Source organism: Galeopterus variegatus, unplaced genomic scaffold, assembly GCF_000696425.1.
Source record: "Galeopterus variegatus unplaced genomic scaffold, G_variegatus-3.0.2 Scaffold4801, whole genome shotgun sequence".
Lineage (NCBI taxonomy): Eukaryota > Metazoa > Chordata > Mammalia > Dermoptera > Cynocephalidae > Galeopterus > Galeopterus variegatus.
Genome location: NW_007730912.1, coordinates 91,130 through 108,919, shown reverse-complemented (window position 1 = coordinate 108,919; position 17,790 = coordinate 91,130). Strand labels below are relative to the sequence as shown.

The 17,790-nt window shown below is 36.1% G+C and overlaps 1 protein-coding gene across 7 annotated transcripts in view; it reads left to right on the top strand.

Annotated features, from left to right (window-relative positions):
• The window catches only part of FAM208A (family with sequence similarity 208, member A), a 63,294-nt gene that overhangs the window by 38,622 nt on the left and 6,882 nt on the right, over window positions 1–17,790 (top strand). For 3 of the 7 annotated variants that reach the window (XM_008588393.1, XM_008588399.1, XM_008588397.1), the window contains 7 exons: window positions 3,130–3,202; window positions 3,289–3,360; window positions 4,309–5,010; window positions 8,582–8,982; window positions 10,083–10,227; window positions 11,466–11,525; window positions 15,473–16,404. In XM_008588393.1, coding sequence (XP_008586615.1) covers window positions 3,130–3,202; window positions 3,289–3,360; window positions 4,309–5,010; window positions 8,582–8,982; window positions 10,083–10,227; window positions 11,466–11,525; window positions 15,473–16,404 — 2,385 coding nt within the window. The remainder of the gene's footprint in view (window positions 1–3,129; window positions 3,203–3,288; window positions 3,361–4,308; window positions 5,011–8,581; window positions 8,983–10,082; window positions 10,228–11,465; window positions 11,526–15,472; window positions 16,405–17,790) is intronic. The other 4 variants (XM_008588395.1, XM_008588398.1, XM_008588396.1 and 1 more) reach the window with 3 other exon arrangements.

Here is a 17,790-nt window from a genome sequence, read left to right as displayed (position 1 = left end):
TGACTTGGTGTTGTCAGCACCATGCTCACCCAGTGAGCAACTGGCCATCCCTATTTGGGATCCAAACGTGTGGCCTTGGTGTTATCAGTATCACACTCTCCCGAGTGAGCCACTGGCTGGCCCCATTTTTTTTTTTTTTAAATAAAATTCACATAACATAAAATTCACCATTTTAGCAATTTATTTTATTTTATTTTATTTTTTGTCTTTTTCTGTGTCCGGCAACGGATCGCAACCCTCAGTGTCGCCCCTGTACTGGACCAGGACCGGCAACGGGATCGCAACCCTCGGTGTTGCTCCCACGCCTCGCTCAGCCAGTGAGCGGGAACCGGTCTGTATGTGGGATCCGAACCCTCAGCGGGAGCGCCGCCGCGCTTCCCAAGCGGCGCACTGTAGCAGTGCGCCACCGGGCCGGCCCAGTACTTTATTTCTTTTTATGGCTGAGAAATATTTTTTTGTGTGGACACTACAACGTTTTGTTTTTCCATTTGTTGTTTCCACTTTTTGGCTATTATAGATAAATGCTGCTGTGGACATTGGTGTGCAAGTTTTTGTGTGAATATGTTTTCAGTTCTGCTAATTATTTCTTTAAACATTTTATAATGGATTATTTTATATTTTGCATCTGATAATTCCAGTTTGAAGACTTCGGGTGTTTGAATTTGTTTTTTTTTCTGCCGAATCTCACTTATAGCTTATTTCCTTCCAAGCTTGGTGATTTAAGGTTGTGAGCTCATTGTATACATTCTTGTACATTTTTTTGATACCATACTGCCTATAATGTTATCCGGAAAGTCAAAATAGTGGAATAAATTAATAAAAATCCACAGATTGGATTAATGTTTTCTGAAGGGAACAAAACAGTAAGATATAATAATTAGAGGCAGCAAGAGCACAGAGCTCCCAGCTTTTCATTTCCTGCAGACTTGAATGTGTTTCTTTGGGCTGAAGCGACACAGCTCTAACTGCTAGGACCTCTGTCTGCCTTAGTGTTGTTTCTGGGTGTAGACAGCCTGTACTCCATGGGTTTCTGGGAACATTGGGGCCTCTTAAAGTACAAATGTTGAGGCCACTCATCCAGTGGTATTTGGAATAGGTGAGAAGTTAAAGACATCTAACTGGTTTTCCTCAGTGAGCATAAAACATGAAAATCTTATTTGTGTTTCCCAACTTCCTGTCCTGACAATCACGAGTTCATGAGTTGGGCAAAATGTTAAGAGTGATATGATACATTAAAGTGATATGATATATAAAACTTTTTGAATAAAAGTATTTGTGTCTGAAACAAAAATTTTGCAGGTACATTGTCCACTTGTACTATACTGTAAGAGACATAGTGGCTATAAGATTAAAGGTAGACATAAAGTCCACTTAAGCATCTTTCAGGGCTGATATTGTCTGTTACTTAGCAGTATGATGTAGCCTGACCTAGGGATTTCTAACCCTGGCTTGGGGATTTCCAGGAGAAAAGGTCACTTCAGCAAAGTTGTAACATTCAGAACCTTAAAACAAAGTTTACCCATACAAGAATAGCTTAAACTCTATGAAAGAAACACTTGGTAACTGACCCAGACTGAATAGAGGCATAAAAAAGAGGAAAGATTCTCTAAACTTTGAGAATGCTCTCTAAATTGAGACCTCCCAGTCTGTCGGTCATCTTGACCCCCTGACTGTGTCTGGTCCTTGCTGCCATCCTGTTCCCGCTTCAAGTCTTAGAAGAGTGCTGCCAGATAACTGCGTGAGCTTCAGACGGTATCTAAGACTCATCTTTGGCATGTATTGAACTGAAAGAGAGAAGTCATCCGTGGGGATGCTGGTCAGCTAGGACCACCTGAAACTCGACACCACTTTACCTTTTTTTTTTTTTTTTTTTTTTAAGATGACTGGTAAGGGGATCTTGACCCTTGACTTGGTGTTGTCAGCACCATGCTCTCCCAAGTGAGCTAATCAGCCATCCTGCACGGTACCTTTTTGTCCTTCAAATTATGAATTTTTACACAGACTTTGTTTACTGGAATTGTTTAAGTTTTCTTTCAGAACTCAGGTATCCTTTTGTGTTCAACTGCCATGCTCAGTTCCTTACTTACTCACCTTTAATCCAAAAGGTATTTTGAACTACTGCAGTACCCCCTGCAATAAGTTCTTTGTGTTAGATTCTTTTCCCCTCCTGCACAGTGCTGTCAAGTCTTGTTTTAAGGAAACAGGCCAGCTCAAAGGGATATATTCTCTTGGCTAACCTGGCATTCTTGTCTTTCTACGATCTGACCCATGATCTTTCCTTCTAGACTTGTCATATATTTGTCCTAGTCTGTCCTCACCTGTTAGCCAGTCATAAGGTCTGTGATGCCTGCAAATTGTTCATTATATTATAACTCACCTTTGCTTAAGATGTTGCCTCTACTGAAATGTCCTTCCTACAATCTCAGGCTCTTCAAAATCCGTCTACTAAGAAAACCATTTTTACCATCTTCTAGTACCATAAGTGAACTGTATTTTTTCCATCCTGTTGCTTTGTAAATCTCTTAGGGAACTTAGGTAATTATTGGTATTTCTTGTGTTACTCTCTACCTAATTTTAAACTTCTTGTGATCAAGTACCTCGTGCTGTGCTTGTCTTTGGAGTTATCTCTGGCAGGGCAGATTGCTTTACATGTGAAAGATGTTCATTAAATGTGTGTGGAATTAGATTATGGCTACACATTTCATTTGAGATTAGCCTGAACTCTTCAGAGGCACCATTTCAAAGCATGTTTTTTATCCAACATCTAGCACACTGCCTTGACAATTAATAGCATGTCTTTTGAATTAATGAGGAAAATATTTGAAGTCTTTAGTTTGGTCCTTGTATTTTGGCTTAATGGAAAAATTAACAGGTTAGTTTCACAGTTAATTAGGAGAATTCTTCAATAACATTCTGTTGTTAATGTTATGAAAACTAAGAAATTTTTATTTGATTGGAATCCTGTTAATCAGCAGAGTTGGTGGAAAGGGTTTTTAACTGAGTAGCAATATTTTTTCTAAAAAGATAACCAAGAACTTTTTTTCTTTACAATTAGTAGAAAGTGCTGTGTGTCTGCCTTGTGAGTAGTAATAAAGCAGATACAACTTCTTCCCTCTCCCAAAAATGCAGGTTCTTGTTAAACCTTTGGGAGACCGAGGATACCTTTTTCTTCTCTCTCCTTATCAGATGGTTTCTCCATATGGTAGGTGTCTGTCTTTAATTTTTACAACTATTTTTTAACTTTTTAGTTAAAATACATTGCTAATGAATTTGACTTCTGTTTTTTAGAACATCAGACTGCCAAGTCTCGAGTTCTACATGCTTTGTTTCTGTTTCAAGAACCTAGAGGCATAGTTACTTGTAAGTTCTTTGAATATCTAAATATAGTTACTTTACAGATAACTGCATTTTATTAAAATTTTCTGGATAACTCACTAAGCATTTTTTCTTTCCTGCATCATGTTTTGGGAAATACCTGGGGTATTAAGAGGTATTAGTATAAAGCACAAATTATGTGATCTTTTTTTTTTTAACTATGAAAAATTATTTGGGTTTTATCACTGCTTTCACTAATGAAGTTTGTAATTATTACAATAGTATAGCTTAGTTTTTGAGAGTTTTATGTGATTATTTTTTAGCTTCATTTTTGCATTCAGATTTTAGTGACTATAGAGCATCATGTGCCAGGTTAAATATTAGGTCATTCAAAATTAATAGGAATTTTTGGTACTGATGTTAGAGAAAATTTGCTATTCACCTTTCTAAGAACAGACTTAATACTATGGTAGGTAAATTTCCTATTAGTGAGGTTCACTGTTGGATTAAGGATGAATTTCTCAACTGTGGCTAATTAGTGCCTGGGTATCTGCTTATGGGGAAGAGAGTTCATGGGAAATTAAAGTTGCTACTTTATAAGAGGAAGGAGTGACATTGCTATCATTTGAAGGACAGATCTTGCCCTGCCTTTTCATTTCTCCTTACAGTTTGCTTGCCAGCATTTGAATTGCTTAGGGACAGTAGGAAATGAAGATCTTTTAATAGTGGATTTTTTTTTGTTAAAAATATGTTCTGCTCTTTCATTTGTTTTATTTTCTTATTGGCCATTTTAGGCTCCTGGTCTTACAAGTTATACTATTCATATATTTGCTATAGTACATAGACTTGTATGTATTAGGGTACAAACTCATTTGGGTCAACATTAATATATAAATGTTACACTTTGACAATATGTAGATCTGTATTTGATTAGTTTCTTGATTGCTAACATGGTTTGCTTTTTGTTTTGTTTTGTTGTTTGTTTATTTGCAGCACAAAAAGGTCCAACCAATGCAGCACCACAGGAGAGGCATGAGAACATGCCAGATGTATTGAAAATAGCTCAATTTTTACAATTTGCTTTGATTCAGTGTCGAAAGGAATTCAAAAATATAAACACTATAAATTTTCATTCTGTTGTTGGAAAGTATGTAAGTGAATTTTTTAAGCGAGGTTTTGGTTCAGGTAAACGAGAGTTTATCATGTTTCCCTATGATTCACGATTAGATGATAAAAAATTCTTATACTCAGCTCCAAAACATAAATCCCATATTGATGATTGCTTGCATACCTATATTTTTCGGCCTGAAATGTATCAGTTATCTATTTGTAAATTAAAAGAGCTATTTGAAGAAAATAGAAAACCTCAACAGTTTAGTCCACTTTCAGATTATGAAGGTCAAGAAGAAGAAATGAATGGTACAAAAATGAAATTTGGACAACGAAATAACTCAAGGGGTGAAACTATTACACCTGGAAAACAAAAGTCATCTCATTCTTTGGATTATGATAAGGATAGAGTCAAAGAATTGATTAATTTAATTCAGTGTAGGAAAAAAAATGTGGGTGGGGACTCAGACACAGAAGATATGAGAAGTAAAACTGTCTTGAAGAGGAAGCTTGAGGATCTACCTGAAAATATGAGAAAGCTCGCCAAAACCAGTAATTTATCTGAAAATTGCCATCTGTATGAAGGTAAAATATCAGATTGCTCTCATAATAACAACCAAAAATGTAGTAAAGTAGTTCTCTTCTTTCCAGTAATACAGGAGTCTGCAAATTAAAGCCTGAGGGCCAAATCCAGTCTGTTCCCTGATTTTTTAAAGGAAGTCGTATTGGAATACAGCCATGCCCATTTATGTGTATATAGTTACTTTCATGCTGTAATGGCAGAGTTGGGACAGAGACTATGGCCCATGAAGCCTAAAATATTTACTGTCTGGTCCTGTACAGAAAACATTTGCCAACTCCTGCCCTGGTACATCAGATTTCTGAATTGTTTGGCTTAGACTGAGATAACAAAGTATACTTAGCTATCATCCTACTAATTGGAGCTCCTGTCCTGTTATATTCCTTTATTTTTATAATTGGGGAAGTACAACATTAGAATACTGGATTCTTCTCAGATATTGCTTAAAGAAAAACCTTCTGAGCTTTAAAATAAAATTTCTTGGATGCATACGCATATTCATTTCCACCCCAGGAATCCAGCAATCCTTGGCTTTTTCTTTTTCTTTGCTTTGTTTTGTTTTAGTCAGCAGGAAAAGACAAATGGGAGATCATTGCCTTAAGTGTGTTTGTTTCAATATTGCTTTAAAATAAAATTTCTTGGATGCATACGCATATTCATTTCCACCCCAGGAATCCAGCAATCTTTGGCTTTTTCTTTTTCTTTGCTTTGTTTTGTTTTAGTCAGCAGGAAAAGACAAATGGGAGATCATTGCCTTAAGTGTGTTTGTTTCAATATTGCAAGTAAGTTAAAAACATTTTTGTCATCTAGATTTTTTAAGATCTTGACACTGCTAGTCTATAAGCATGAGATGTGTTCTGCATTCAGGGACCTTTGATGTAACAATCTACATTTTGTGTTGCTGATGCTGTTCTTACTGATTATGGTAGATAGGAGTATTTCTCAGTGTCTTATTAAGCGATTTTACTTGTCTCTTTTCAATCTGTTGAGATTAGTCAGGTCATTGTCCTTATTACACGTTTGTTCCCTTAGCAATCTTTATTTTTATCCTTTTCACTTATCTTCTCTCCTTTATTCCTTTTATTCTTGTGCTATCAAATATGGTAGCCATAAGCCATGTTATTTAAGTTTAATTAAAATGAAATAAAACCATCTCACCAGCCCCACCACTGTGTTAAACAGTACAGTTAGAGAACATTTCCATCATTGCAGGAAGATCTATTTGATAGTGCTGTTCTTTCTCTGCATTAACATTCAGGGTTTTTTCTTTACTTGACCTTTGTGTCTCTTTTTCTTTCCAACGTTGTCATCCTTGTCCATGTTCTTATCTCCTTAGTGGCCTTCCTGGCTTATTACTTTCTTTTGCTCACTTCAGCATCATATTCTCAATATTGCTTTGCTAATTTGCTTCCAGTGTCGTCTTCTCTACTTGCCCTTGAAGGCTTTGTTACAGACTGGCCATGTTCAGCCATGTTTCCCACTCTTCTCTCACATGCTCTTAGATTAAGGCCCATCTTTCTTTCCCAAGAATATGTCATGGTCGGTCCTTAGCTTCTCTTTCTTTTTTCCTGAAGCATCTTCCATTTCTCTCAAGCCATGTATCTTTGCAGTTCATCCCTCCTCAGCCTTCTGGCTGTTCTGCTCCTTGATGGTGTCTATATTCTTTAGCTTATGCTGAATTTGTGATCTGTGCTGAATCTATTGACACTTACTGATAACATACTATCTTATACTGTTGACCTGTGTCTTGAGTTTAAGACTATGTGCTAGGTGCTTTATATGAGGGTACTTCAAAAAGTTCATGGGAAAATAGAATTAAAAGATGTATGAATTTTTCCATGAACTTTTTGAAGTACCCTCATACATTTGGGTTAATTTAGTTTTTGAGTGGTAGGCATTATTATCCTTATTTTTCAGATAAGAAAGTCATCTCAGATAAGTTGAAGAATTTTACCTGAAGTTATGTAGTTAGTGGCAGGATCCATGGTTAAACTCAGTTCTGACTGATTCCAAAGCATTGTTACTAAACTGTACTGTATTTCCTAGCACTGAGCATATAATAGGTAGTTAATAAATAAGATGACTTATTTTTTGGTACCATTTTAGCTGGTAATTGACTAATTCTGTGTGTGTGAAAAAATAGTTGTGAGTGAAAATCAGCCTCATCAGTAATTAAAATGGTGGGAAAGCCATGCTAATTACAACAGACCAAAGGAGAATGGGGGTGGGGGAAGAAGGGTAGATGAGTTAAACTAGAACTAGTGACAGTCAGACTTGTATTTCTAGGTGTTTCTTACTTTTTTCTTTTTAGTCATTTTGCACACTTTGTTTTTGAAAGTAGAGATTTCAAGATTGTATTCTAACTTTTAAAACACCCTGATCTTGATTTGATGGTGAACCCACTCGTAAGTGGTAACTTCCTAAACATCGCCCCCACTTTTAATTTTTAATATCAACTTTTTTGAGGTGTAATTTATATGCATTGTACCCATTTTTAAGCATACTGTTTGAGTTTTGACAGGTGTGTGAGCATCACTGTAATATAGATCATCTTTATTACCCCCAAAAGTTGTCTTGTGCTCTTTTGTAGTTAACCTCAACACGCTACTGATCTGCTTTTTGTTTCTGTAGATTAGTTTTGCCTGCTCTATAATTTCATATAATTAGATTTATACAGTATATACTCCATTGTTTTTAACTTTTGTTTTTACTGTGGTACATTATACCCTTCCTAAATTGGAAATCCTAACATCTACTTAGGCTTCACCCCACCCCTATCCCCCACCCTAGCATTAAAGCACATGACTTTATAAATGTCTGCCCCCTTTGCCTTTGCAATATTGGACAAGCCAATATTGGTTGTGCAGATTACCCAGGTTTATATCTGGTTGGAGCCATGTCTTAACATAGTTTCTCTCATAGTGCTTTTTGTTCTTGGTACAAGTTTGGCAGAAATATCTTCAGGATGATTTTGTATCTCTAATATCCTGGCTTCATTATGAATTTGAGTAATCTAGACATTTAAGATGAGGCTTATTTTAAGAATGTTATCCAGTGCCTTGAGGACAAAATATAATAGGTATGGAGAAGATAGAAATCAAAATAAATCATGGATTTTTTTGTTTTGTTTTTGTAAGTCATGGGTTTTTTTTTTATTAGATTTAAATGTAATTGCATATCCTCCTACCAGTTGGCAAAATAGCAAGTGCAGATGTTTTGTTGTTAAACACCTGGTTGACTTTGGAATTTTGGTGGTAGAGTGTAAGGTAACTACAGTATGTTATTAATATAATCCATATTTACAACTTGATGCATGAGCTTAAGTTATAATGAATGCTTAAGTTACGATGATAGTTAACTATAATAGGATTTTTGACCTTTGCAAAATTTTAGAACCAATTATATTTGTGAAGTAAGGGATGGGTATGATTGTGAAATCTGAGCCAGTTATTTGATTGAGTTCTTGCACATAAATGTCTTAGGATAATTAATTTTTTAATGTATATTTGTTTTAAAAAATTTTTATACCAGCTTTCAAACTTTAAGAGATGACTTCTCTCTCTTTTTTCTTCTCAGAGTCTCCACAGCCTATTGGCTCACTTGTGCATGATGGTGACTTGAGACAGCAGCAGCAGGATACCTGTAACTCCGGTGTTGCTGACATTCATAGGCTGTTTAATTGGCTGTCAGAAACACTAGCAAATGCACGCCATTCTGATGCATCCCTGACAGACACAGTCAACAAAGCTTTGGGATTGAGTACTGATGATGCCTATGAAGAGCTGAGGCAAAAGTATGAGTTGAACTCTACTCCAAATAAGAAAGAATATGAACAGTCTACTTGTGTAAAAATTGAAAATGCACATTTTAAGGGCACTCAGAGCCCATTGCTGGAAGTCGATACAGCATCTTTAAAGTATCCTGTTGCTATTTCTACCAGTGAAGGAGGCACTGACCATAAGCTGCATTTGAAAGAAGTAAGCATATGTCTTGGTTAATCTATGTTTGCTTTTGTGAATGTGTGTGTGAAAGAGATGGTGTGGGTATGCTTCAGGGAGTGGTTTTTTCCTTTCATAAAGAAATGAGTAAAGGTGTCTGTCCAGGATGGTGCTTCTAAGTTATTCCATTACCAAGAGATAAATGTTAAAGTAGTTGTTTTCCTTCTCCCTTATAGGCTTAATGTGTAGTGTAAGGTTTACATGTTGTGATAAAGCTAAGGCTGGACAATCTATTTGTCTGAAATGGCTTATTGGGAGTTCATTTCATACTGTTCCACAATAAAATTGATTCCTCAAAGCATTGGCTTTCTGCTAGCAGTTTGAGAACCCAAAGGGTGAGGCATATGAGGTGATTGAACTCAGTGCACTAGTGTTATAAACATGGTTAGGTACTTGGTATTTCTCACACAAACAGGAATGGAAGATGACAGGTCTCTAGGATTATTTCTAAAGTGACTCTCAGCCTTGCTTATTAGGGCATCCAGTTTACTTATGATTGTGCTTAGAGTACTGATTACTAGCTGTGAACTAGCCTAGTCTCCCTTAAGAAGTGTCTGCATCACTGGGGAATAATACCAGGATGGCACCATATTCCTAAGAGCTTATTTCTGATTTATTCTTTGTCTCATTTTCTCTTCCCTGCCTTTGAATAAAAATCATAGGCATGTCCTCAGCCTTTCTCTGTGTAGTTTTGGGATATTTGTTTTAGGAGGAAGATAATGGCAGGGGGCTAATATGGTGAGTTGTGTTAGGCGGGCACTGAGGAACTAACCTGTACTAATATTTCCTGATGTATTTGAATACTCTAAATTAGGTTGAGGAGGCATGGTTTGAATCCAACCCACTGCCTATTCTCACACTTTACCATAAAAGTTTACCAATTCCTGCTCTAAATCAACATTAAATTATGTGTTGAGGGAAAAGTTGTGTTTTAATTTTGAAACTAAAGTATTATAACTTCATTATGTTGATTTTATTCATTTGTAATGTTTAGATTGAACCTTGAGAGTTTGCTGTGAAAAAAATAACATTAAAATTAGTTGAAAAGAAAACTATTGAATGTGTACTTTAATTTTTAGGATCCAGATTTAATTAGTATGAATAATTTTGAAGATTGCAGTTTGTGTCCCACTGTTCCCATTGAACATGGATTCTGTAGACAACAGTCTAAGTCAAATAATGTTGAAGAGACTGAAATACATTGGAAACTGATTCCAATTACAGGTGAGAAAAAGTATACTAGGACTTAGGTTTGCTTTGTTTTACTTTGGGAAAATGTCATCTTTTCTAGTCTCCACTCTCAGGTCACTGGGTGCTTCATCTCTGGCATCTACAGTGTCTTATTTTGAGCAACATAATGTCCATCATTGAGTGTTGCTGTTCTTGGTCAGTACCAGCAAGTACCTACAAAAAGGCCTATTAAAAACAGAAATTTAAGACATACTTAACTGTCCCTGTGGAGTTTAGCATGAAGACTTCCAAATGAAAATTGTTGGCAGAAACAGATTCTGATAACATGAGGTAGCTACATAGATGAAATGATGTTCTTTGGGCATCCAATTAAGTGCTGTTTTTCTCAACTTAGAGTAAACTTCACTATAACAAGCTGTCATTTAATAAACAGTTACATTGAGGCTCATCCGTTTGAAAGAGATTTGATTTCTCAATATTGGATTATCTTAACGAAATTGGATCATCTTAGAGAATGGCCTGAAATGATCAAATGCAAATATCCTAAGAAAGCTTACTGAACCGTGGGATGAGAATAGTATAGCAATCATTTTGCAGTATTCTAATTTCTCTGTGCAGTCACATACATATATACACTTATAAATACACACTCTTAATATTCCAAGTTCTTATTCATCTTTGTTAGCTAAACATTCTTTGGAGATATTTCCAGAGCATTATCTTTTCCATTCCTATACCTTTATTTAACCCTTAAAAAGAAAAATACAACATTTTGCCAAAAAGTAGACTGGCTTGTGACCTAGAACCTAGTGAGACCTCCAAGGACTCTGAGAAGGATTTCTAAAACTTGAAGAGTTTCCATGGGCTTCAGCACCATCTTCTCACTTTAGTACATTATTGGAGAGAGTGAGAGGCCTGCAAGTGATGATAGAGAGGGAACTGATAATCTTTTATGAGCTAGAAACATCAGCTTGAGTGGGAGAAACAGTAGGGAAGTGGTTGATACAAGATACCATTTCTCACTTAGATAACATTCATACTTGGTGTTGAGAGCCATGTGAAGGCACAATATCTATCTAGGTTTTTATATTCCACCATTACCAAAATGGGAAGGGAAACAATTTCCTATTTCTGAATGACCCTTCAGGAATATTTTAGGCAAAGGAAGGAGTACTTGAATTTGTTAGCATTTGGGGTTGTCTGAAAGGTACGTAAGAGGTATCACTGATATCTGAAGAGAATCTACAAATCTAATGGATGCTTTCCCTCAGGAGGGAATGCAAGAAGCCCAGAAGACCAGCTGGGGAAACATGGTGAGAAACAAACACCAGGTGAGAAGGCTGTCTTTGCTTTTCTTCCCAATGTGCCCTTCTTCAGAATTGCTACTTGCATTTCTGGTCCTCCATCAATAGGGCATTGCTTTAAATTCTGTTAATTACAGAAAATTTGGACAATACCGTATTTATATTTAAATTATTAACTGAGTTGTATCAAATATTCTTACTATAAGGAATGTTCAAAGAAGTTGTTGAGTATGCATAGAGTTTAAGTTTTCTTCACCCACAGTAGATTCTGTCTGATATGATGATTTGGAAAGACAAGAATATTTTCCTAATCCATTTTTGCAGGATAGTCTGTGAAAAGCAGTCTTCAAGTTTCTTTTAAATTTAAAAAAATAGGTTGTAAAATCATTTATCTTTTAGGTACACTATTCCTAATCTTGCATTTTTTAACCCAGTTCTTCTTCTACTTGTGAAGCTAATTTCTGCATAGTTTAAATAAGAGATTAAGAAGCTTTTGGAGTCTAGAAACACAGATATTACTGATTAGCTAGTTGCAGTGGGTGCCTAGGAGACAGTCTCCTTTAATTGAGCTCAATCAATTCACCTTCCCTGCAGATGGTCATAGGCATTGTTTTCTTAGAATTTGGTGGTGGTCTTTTTTATTGCCCATCTTCATTTTGTTCTATCTTACTCTTTCAGAAATCTAATATGTTGGGGTTTTTTGTTTTTGTTTTTAATTAGGAAGGAGCAAAATGATTTTCTTAGTAGATCTTTATAGTGATTCCTTTGAGAATTAAAAAAAACTTTGTTAGTAGCTCTCTTCAAGAAAATCTTTGTCTCCTCTTAGCAAAAGATGATTTAAAACAAAAAACAAGAACAGATAAATAATATCCAGGAAAGTGCACAAATCTTTAGTGTACAGCTCAGTGGAATTTTACATATGTATGCACTGAAGTGATCACTACCTAAATCAAGATGTAGAACATTTCCAGCACCCCAGAAGATTTTCTTCTGCATCTTCTCAGTCAGTACTTTCCCTGTTTCCAACAAGAGCCACTAATCTGACTTCTTTTATCATAGATTAGTTTTGCCTGTTCTTGAACTTAAGATAAGTGGAATTTACATATGTCCTCTTTTGTGTTTGGGTCTTTCACTCAACATTATGTCAGGGATTCATTCATGTTTTGCTTCTATCGGTAATTCTTTCTCATTAGGAATAGCAAGTATCTTGTTTATACTTCAAAATACTCCATCAGCATCTCCATTCCTCTTATTTGGGGTGCCGTCTTCATATTTTGTAACCAAAAGTATAGATATCTCAATGATTCTGCCCGTAGAGAACTCATCACTCCTCTCTCACTTAAGTCAAAATACTGCAATGTTTTAATTACAATTAGTAAAAAAACATACATTAGTATGGATATTGACATGTTTGTTCTTTTAAGTCATTTATTAATGTTGATTTTAATGAAATCATACAGGGAAATTTGTGCAAGATAAAATTAGGTGGTGATTATTTACATTTTAAAAAGTGATTTATTTGGTTTAGCGTTTTTTGATATGGAGAATTCTCCATATGGATTTAAGTTAACATTTCAGCTTTAAAAAATCCCCTTTGTTCTGTGTAGCCTTTCAGGAATAAGCATGTTGGTCTGATGTTTATTTATTGGTCTGATGTTTATGCTATATATTTTAGGAGCAAATATTTTATTTTACATAATAAATAATTCAGAAGTTTTTAAATTACAGGTAGTCCTCCTCAACCCATTTATTTGATGAGATACAATTCGAAACTTTTTATTTGACTAAATCAGATGTATGACATGGTACAGTATAATTCAGGAAATACAAAAATACTTCAGAAAGTAAGTCTACTACCCTTAGCTCCAGACACTTAGTTTCCCCCCAATACATCAATCGCTGTTACCAATTTCTAATGTACCCTTCTAGACATTTTACATGTTTACTAAACCCCGCTTTAATGTTGCAGATATAAGAAGTATATACAGGACATTCAGTGTTTCTGAATTAATCTTATGGAACTTAAATTTTCTGGTTTGTCAGTTTCATATAGTTATAGTTCTTATCTTTGCCCACAGGATATTTTGCTCCCCTTCTCATTTCTACCTACGGATCTGCTGTGGTATTTTTACTATGCTGACAAGTGGCCTTTGCAGTAGTTAATGAGTCTAGTGGTTCATGGTAACCACTGGGATTGGTAGAAAATGTCATAACCACTGGGATTGGTAGAAAATGTCACAGGCTGACCACTGATGAGGCTGTTGTTAAACCTTTAGAAAAGTGTGAGTGTGGAGAAAATCAAAACTGAATTCTGTGTAGAAAAGACATGCTGTTACACCAGGTACAAACTTGAATAGGGAATTCACCATGTCTTTAAAATAGTTTAGGTTTTAAAATTTTACTTGTACCTGGACTTTCTCACTTAGAGGCACCATGTCCTGAAATGTTGGATAAAGCTTACGGGAAATGAGTAATTTTTTAAAAGGTAAAATTGTGTATTATGGTCTTTCCTGAAATGTTGGATAAAGCTTACGGGAAATGAGTAATTTTTTAAAAGTTAAAATTGTGTATTATGGTCTTCTAGGCAAAGATCATGAATTTTTTCTGTTCCTAAAATAGAATATTACTGTAAATTAAATACACTTTCTCCTTGTTTCTTAAAATGAATTTAGGGTATCTGTTTTGAAATGTAGTTTAAAAAACATAGCATTTGAATTTAGGATTTGTGATGAAAAAAATGGCCTTGTGGATTGAGCTAGTTGTCAAGAGTCAAAGGTTGTACTCCCATTAGCTTCAGCTAACTGAATGACCTTTTATCTCAAGTGGGGGTAGTCAAGCTATCCTGATTTTCTTTGAAATTGTTTCCAGATAAAATAAACAAAGATGTTACTGTTAATGCAGCTGTGAAATATGTTCTTTTCCTGTCTAATTGAGCCTTTATTTCCTGATAAAATGAAGTCCCTAACATTGCAGGAAATCCATTTAGCAACCCCATACAAGAGTACTTCAGGGGCCGGCCCGGTGGCGCACTGCTACAGTGCGCCGCTTGGGAAGCGTGGTGGCGCTCCTGCCGAGGGTTCGGATCCCACATACAGACCGGCCGCTCGCTGGCTGAGCGAGGTGCAGGCGCAACGCCGAGGGGTGCGATCCCGTTGCCAGTCCCAGTCCGGTATGGGCGCGACACTGAGGGTTGCGATCCGTTGCCAGTCACGAAAAAAGAGACAAAAAGGGAAAAAAAAAAAAAATTAACTGAGGGTTGCGATCCGTTGCCGGTCACGAAAAAAGAGACAAAAAGGGAAAAAAAAAAAAATTAAAAAAAAAAAAGAGTACTTCAGAAGTTCACGGAAAGATTTGTATTATCTTTCACTTTTATTTTTCCATGAGCTTTGTGAATATCCTGGTATGTGAGAGCAAGTTTGAAAGCAGATAAAATTAATTATCCTAGATCCTACAATGCATGTCTTATTAATTTGGTGTTTATTCCCACAGCATCTTTGTTTGGTATTCTTTCAGTTGCCTTACACTCAGTTCTCATGTCAAGGGTATATGACCATAGTAAACATTACTTGGCAAAGAGTATAAGGGTTAAGCAAGCTAATGCATCTGACCATTTTGATTAAAACAGGTCTATTAAAGTCAGACCTACAAAATGGTAGGGAAGCAGAAGTAAACAAATGACTTAATTTGTATTGATGCCAAATTGGCGCTTGTTTGAGCACTTCAAAAGAAACCAAAGAAAATAACATTCAAAGTTGTTACTGTAGTTCCTGAAATCCAAAGACTAGCCCATAAGTAGGGCACATAGCTGTTTCCTATAAGGATCACACCAGTATTCGAAGTTTTTATTTTACCTTCCAGTGTGTACTTAGTTCTAAGTGTGTAAGTGACCTGACTTTTTTTCTGACTTAAGAGTTTATGTTTTCAGATGTTATCTTTTTGGATTGCTCTTATAATAATGAACTCTTCCTGTATAGGTATGAAATCACCAGAAGAACAACTGGTGTGTCTGCCACCAAAGGAGGCCTTTCCTAACGACCCCAGGGTAATAAGTAGACAGAGAAGTTCTGATTACCAGTTTCCATCCTCTCCATTTACAGACACACGAAAGGGCACTGAGGATGTCGTGTTGACAGGTCAGGTGGTGACAGTGGAGGAGCAGTGTGTGCCAGCAGCAGAGCAGCCTGCAATGAGTGAAACCACAGAGAGGACAGTTTTAGGAGAGTACAGTCTCTTTTCTAGGAAGATAGAAGAGATTTTGAAGCAAAAGAATGTTTCATATGTCAGTAGAATTTCCACACCTATCTTTTCAACACAAGAGAAGATGAAACGGCTTTCTGAGTTCATATATTCTAAGACTTCCAAAGCTGGTGTGCAGGAGTTTGTCGATGGCTTGCATGAGAAACTAAATACTATTATTATTAAAGCCTCAGCCAAGGGTGAGAATTTGCCTTCAGTCAGTCTTAATGATTCTCGTAGTAAGATAGCATTGAATCCTCTCGAGAGGCACGTCCTGCCAGTTTCCTCAAGTGACTTCAACAATAAACACCTCCTTGAGCCACTTTGTAGTGATGCTTTGAAAGACACCAACTCTAATGTGCAGCATTCCCCTTCAACTTTGAGTTTAACCGAAGTAGAAATGAACCAGCCACACCACACTGCAGAGTTAATTGTGACTTCCAATCATACTGTACCTGGTGATATTGCTCGGGAACCAGAAGAAAAAGAAACAACAAAATCGCCCAGTGATGTAAACATTTCTGCACAACCAGCTCTTTCAAATTTTATAAGCCAGTTAGAACCTGAAGTATTTAACAGTTTGGTAAAAATCATGAAAGATGTCCAGAAAAATACTGTGAAATTTTATATTCATGAAGAAGAAGAGAGTGTGCTCTGTAAAGAAATAAAGGTAACTAAACAAGAAGGTAATGGTAATGCTATATAATCTTGTCTTGTTGATCTGACCTGTATAAAATGGAATTTTTTGTTTTTAAATGTTGTTGAACATATCTCTTCATAATTTAGTAACTCAGAATGGAGTAAAAGACTGATAAGTTCAACCAGATTCAGAATCTGTGATCTAAATATCTTAGAATTTAGAATCTTGTTTTATAGTGTCATTTCAAAGAACATTTATATACATACTACAAATACCTTAATTTAATTTAATTTATTTATATTTTGGCAGCTGGCTAGTAGGGGGATGAAAATACCTTTAAACTGTTGATTCAAAGGTTTTAAATGTTTCTTTCTTGGGTTTTTAATGAAGGGGAGGGGAAAATACAGAGAGGTAAAGTAAATTGCCATATGGGGTTTTATCAATCAAATCGAAAAACAGCTCTCCGGCGATGGCCTACTGATATACTCTTGGCATTTCTTGATATCCTGGCCATTTCATGATTCTGTACAGTCCTTATTGATCAAAAAACTTGATAATCCTGAAAGACTCCCTAATCATTAAAGATTTCTCACTGTAAATGTATACTTTTTCTACTGAAGCTGTAGAGCAGACTAATGTTTCAGGTATTTGGTTTAAAAAAAACAGAACAGGAAAAACAAAACACAAAAGCCTATGTGTATGTGTGTGTATAGGTATAGATACAGATACATGTATTTTAACAGATATGTAAATGGCAACACATTGAAATCAGTGGTTTAATATTACTAATTAGTATTCACTAAACTATAGGATTTTAATTTGTTAAGGGAATGTCTAGGGTTTTAAAATAAATGCCTGCTCCCATTTATGGAATTTAATTACCGTGACCGGAGTTTCTGCCTGTTTTGTTAGAGGAAGCAGAGATATTATAAATAAGTGACACTTACAGCCCCGAGTAGCCCAGAAATTCAGCACTACTGATGTCCTAAGCCTTTTGTCAGTTTGGGGGTCTTACTGATTTCATCATGTTTTGTATGGTGTACCCAGGGGGGACATGAAGAGCATGGAAATTAGAATCAGAGTAGTCAGTTGTGCTTTCCTTACTGATTCTTATGGTATCTTGGGAAGATGAAACCAAACTTACTAGGAATTCCTTGGTTGCATTTTTGCCCTATATGATTGAATATAGAGCTTCTCAACTTTTTCCCACCACTAGCAGTATGTTCCCAAGCACAGTACTCTTTGGGGCATAGCTGCATGTTGGTGTGGGGCTAGATGAATCAGTAGGTTGAGCCCAGTTCTCAGTGTGTGCAGCGTAACTCCATGTCCCTCCACCCTCTTTTTAAAATGAATTGTAACACACCTATGTTGCATTTAGAGTGAGGGGGTGGAAAGTGCACTTACTTCCTTATGAGT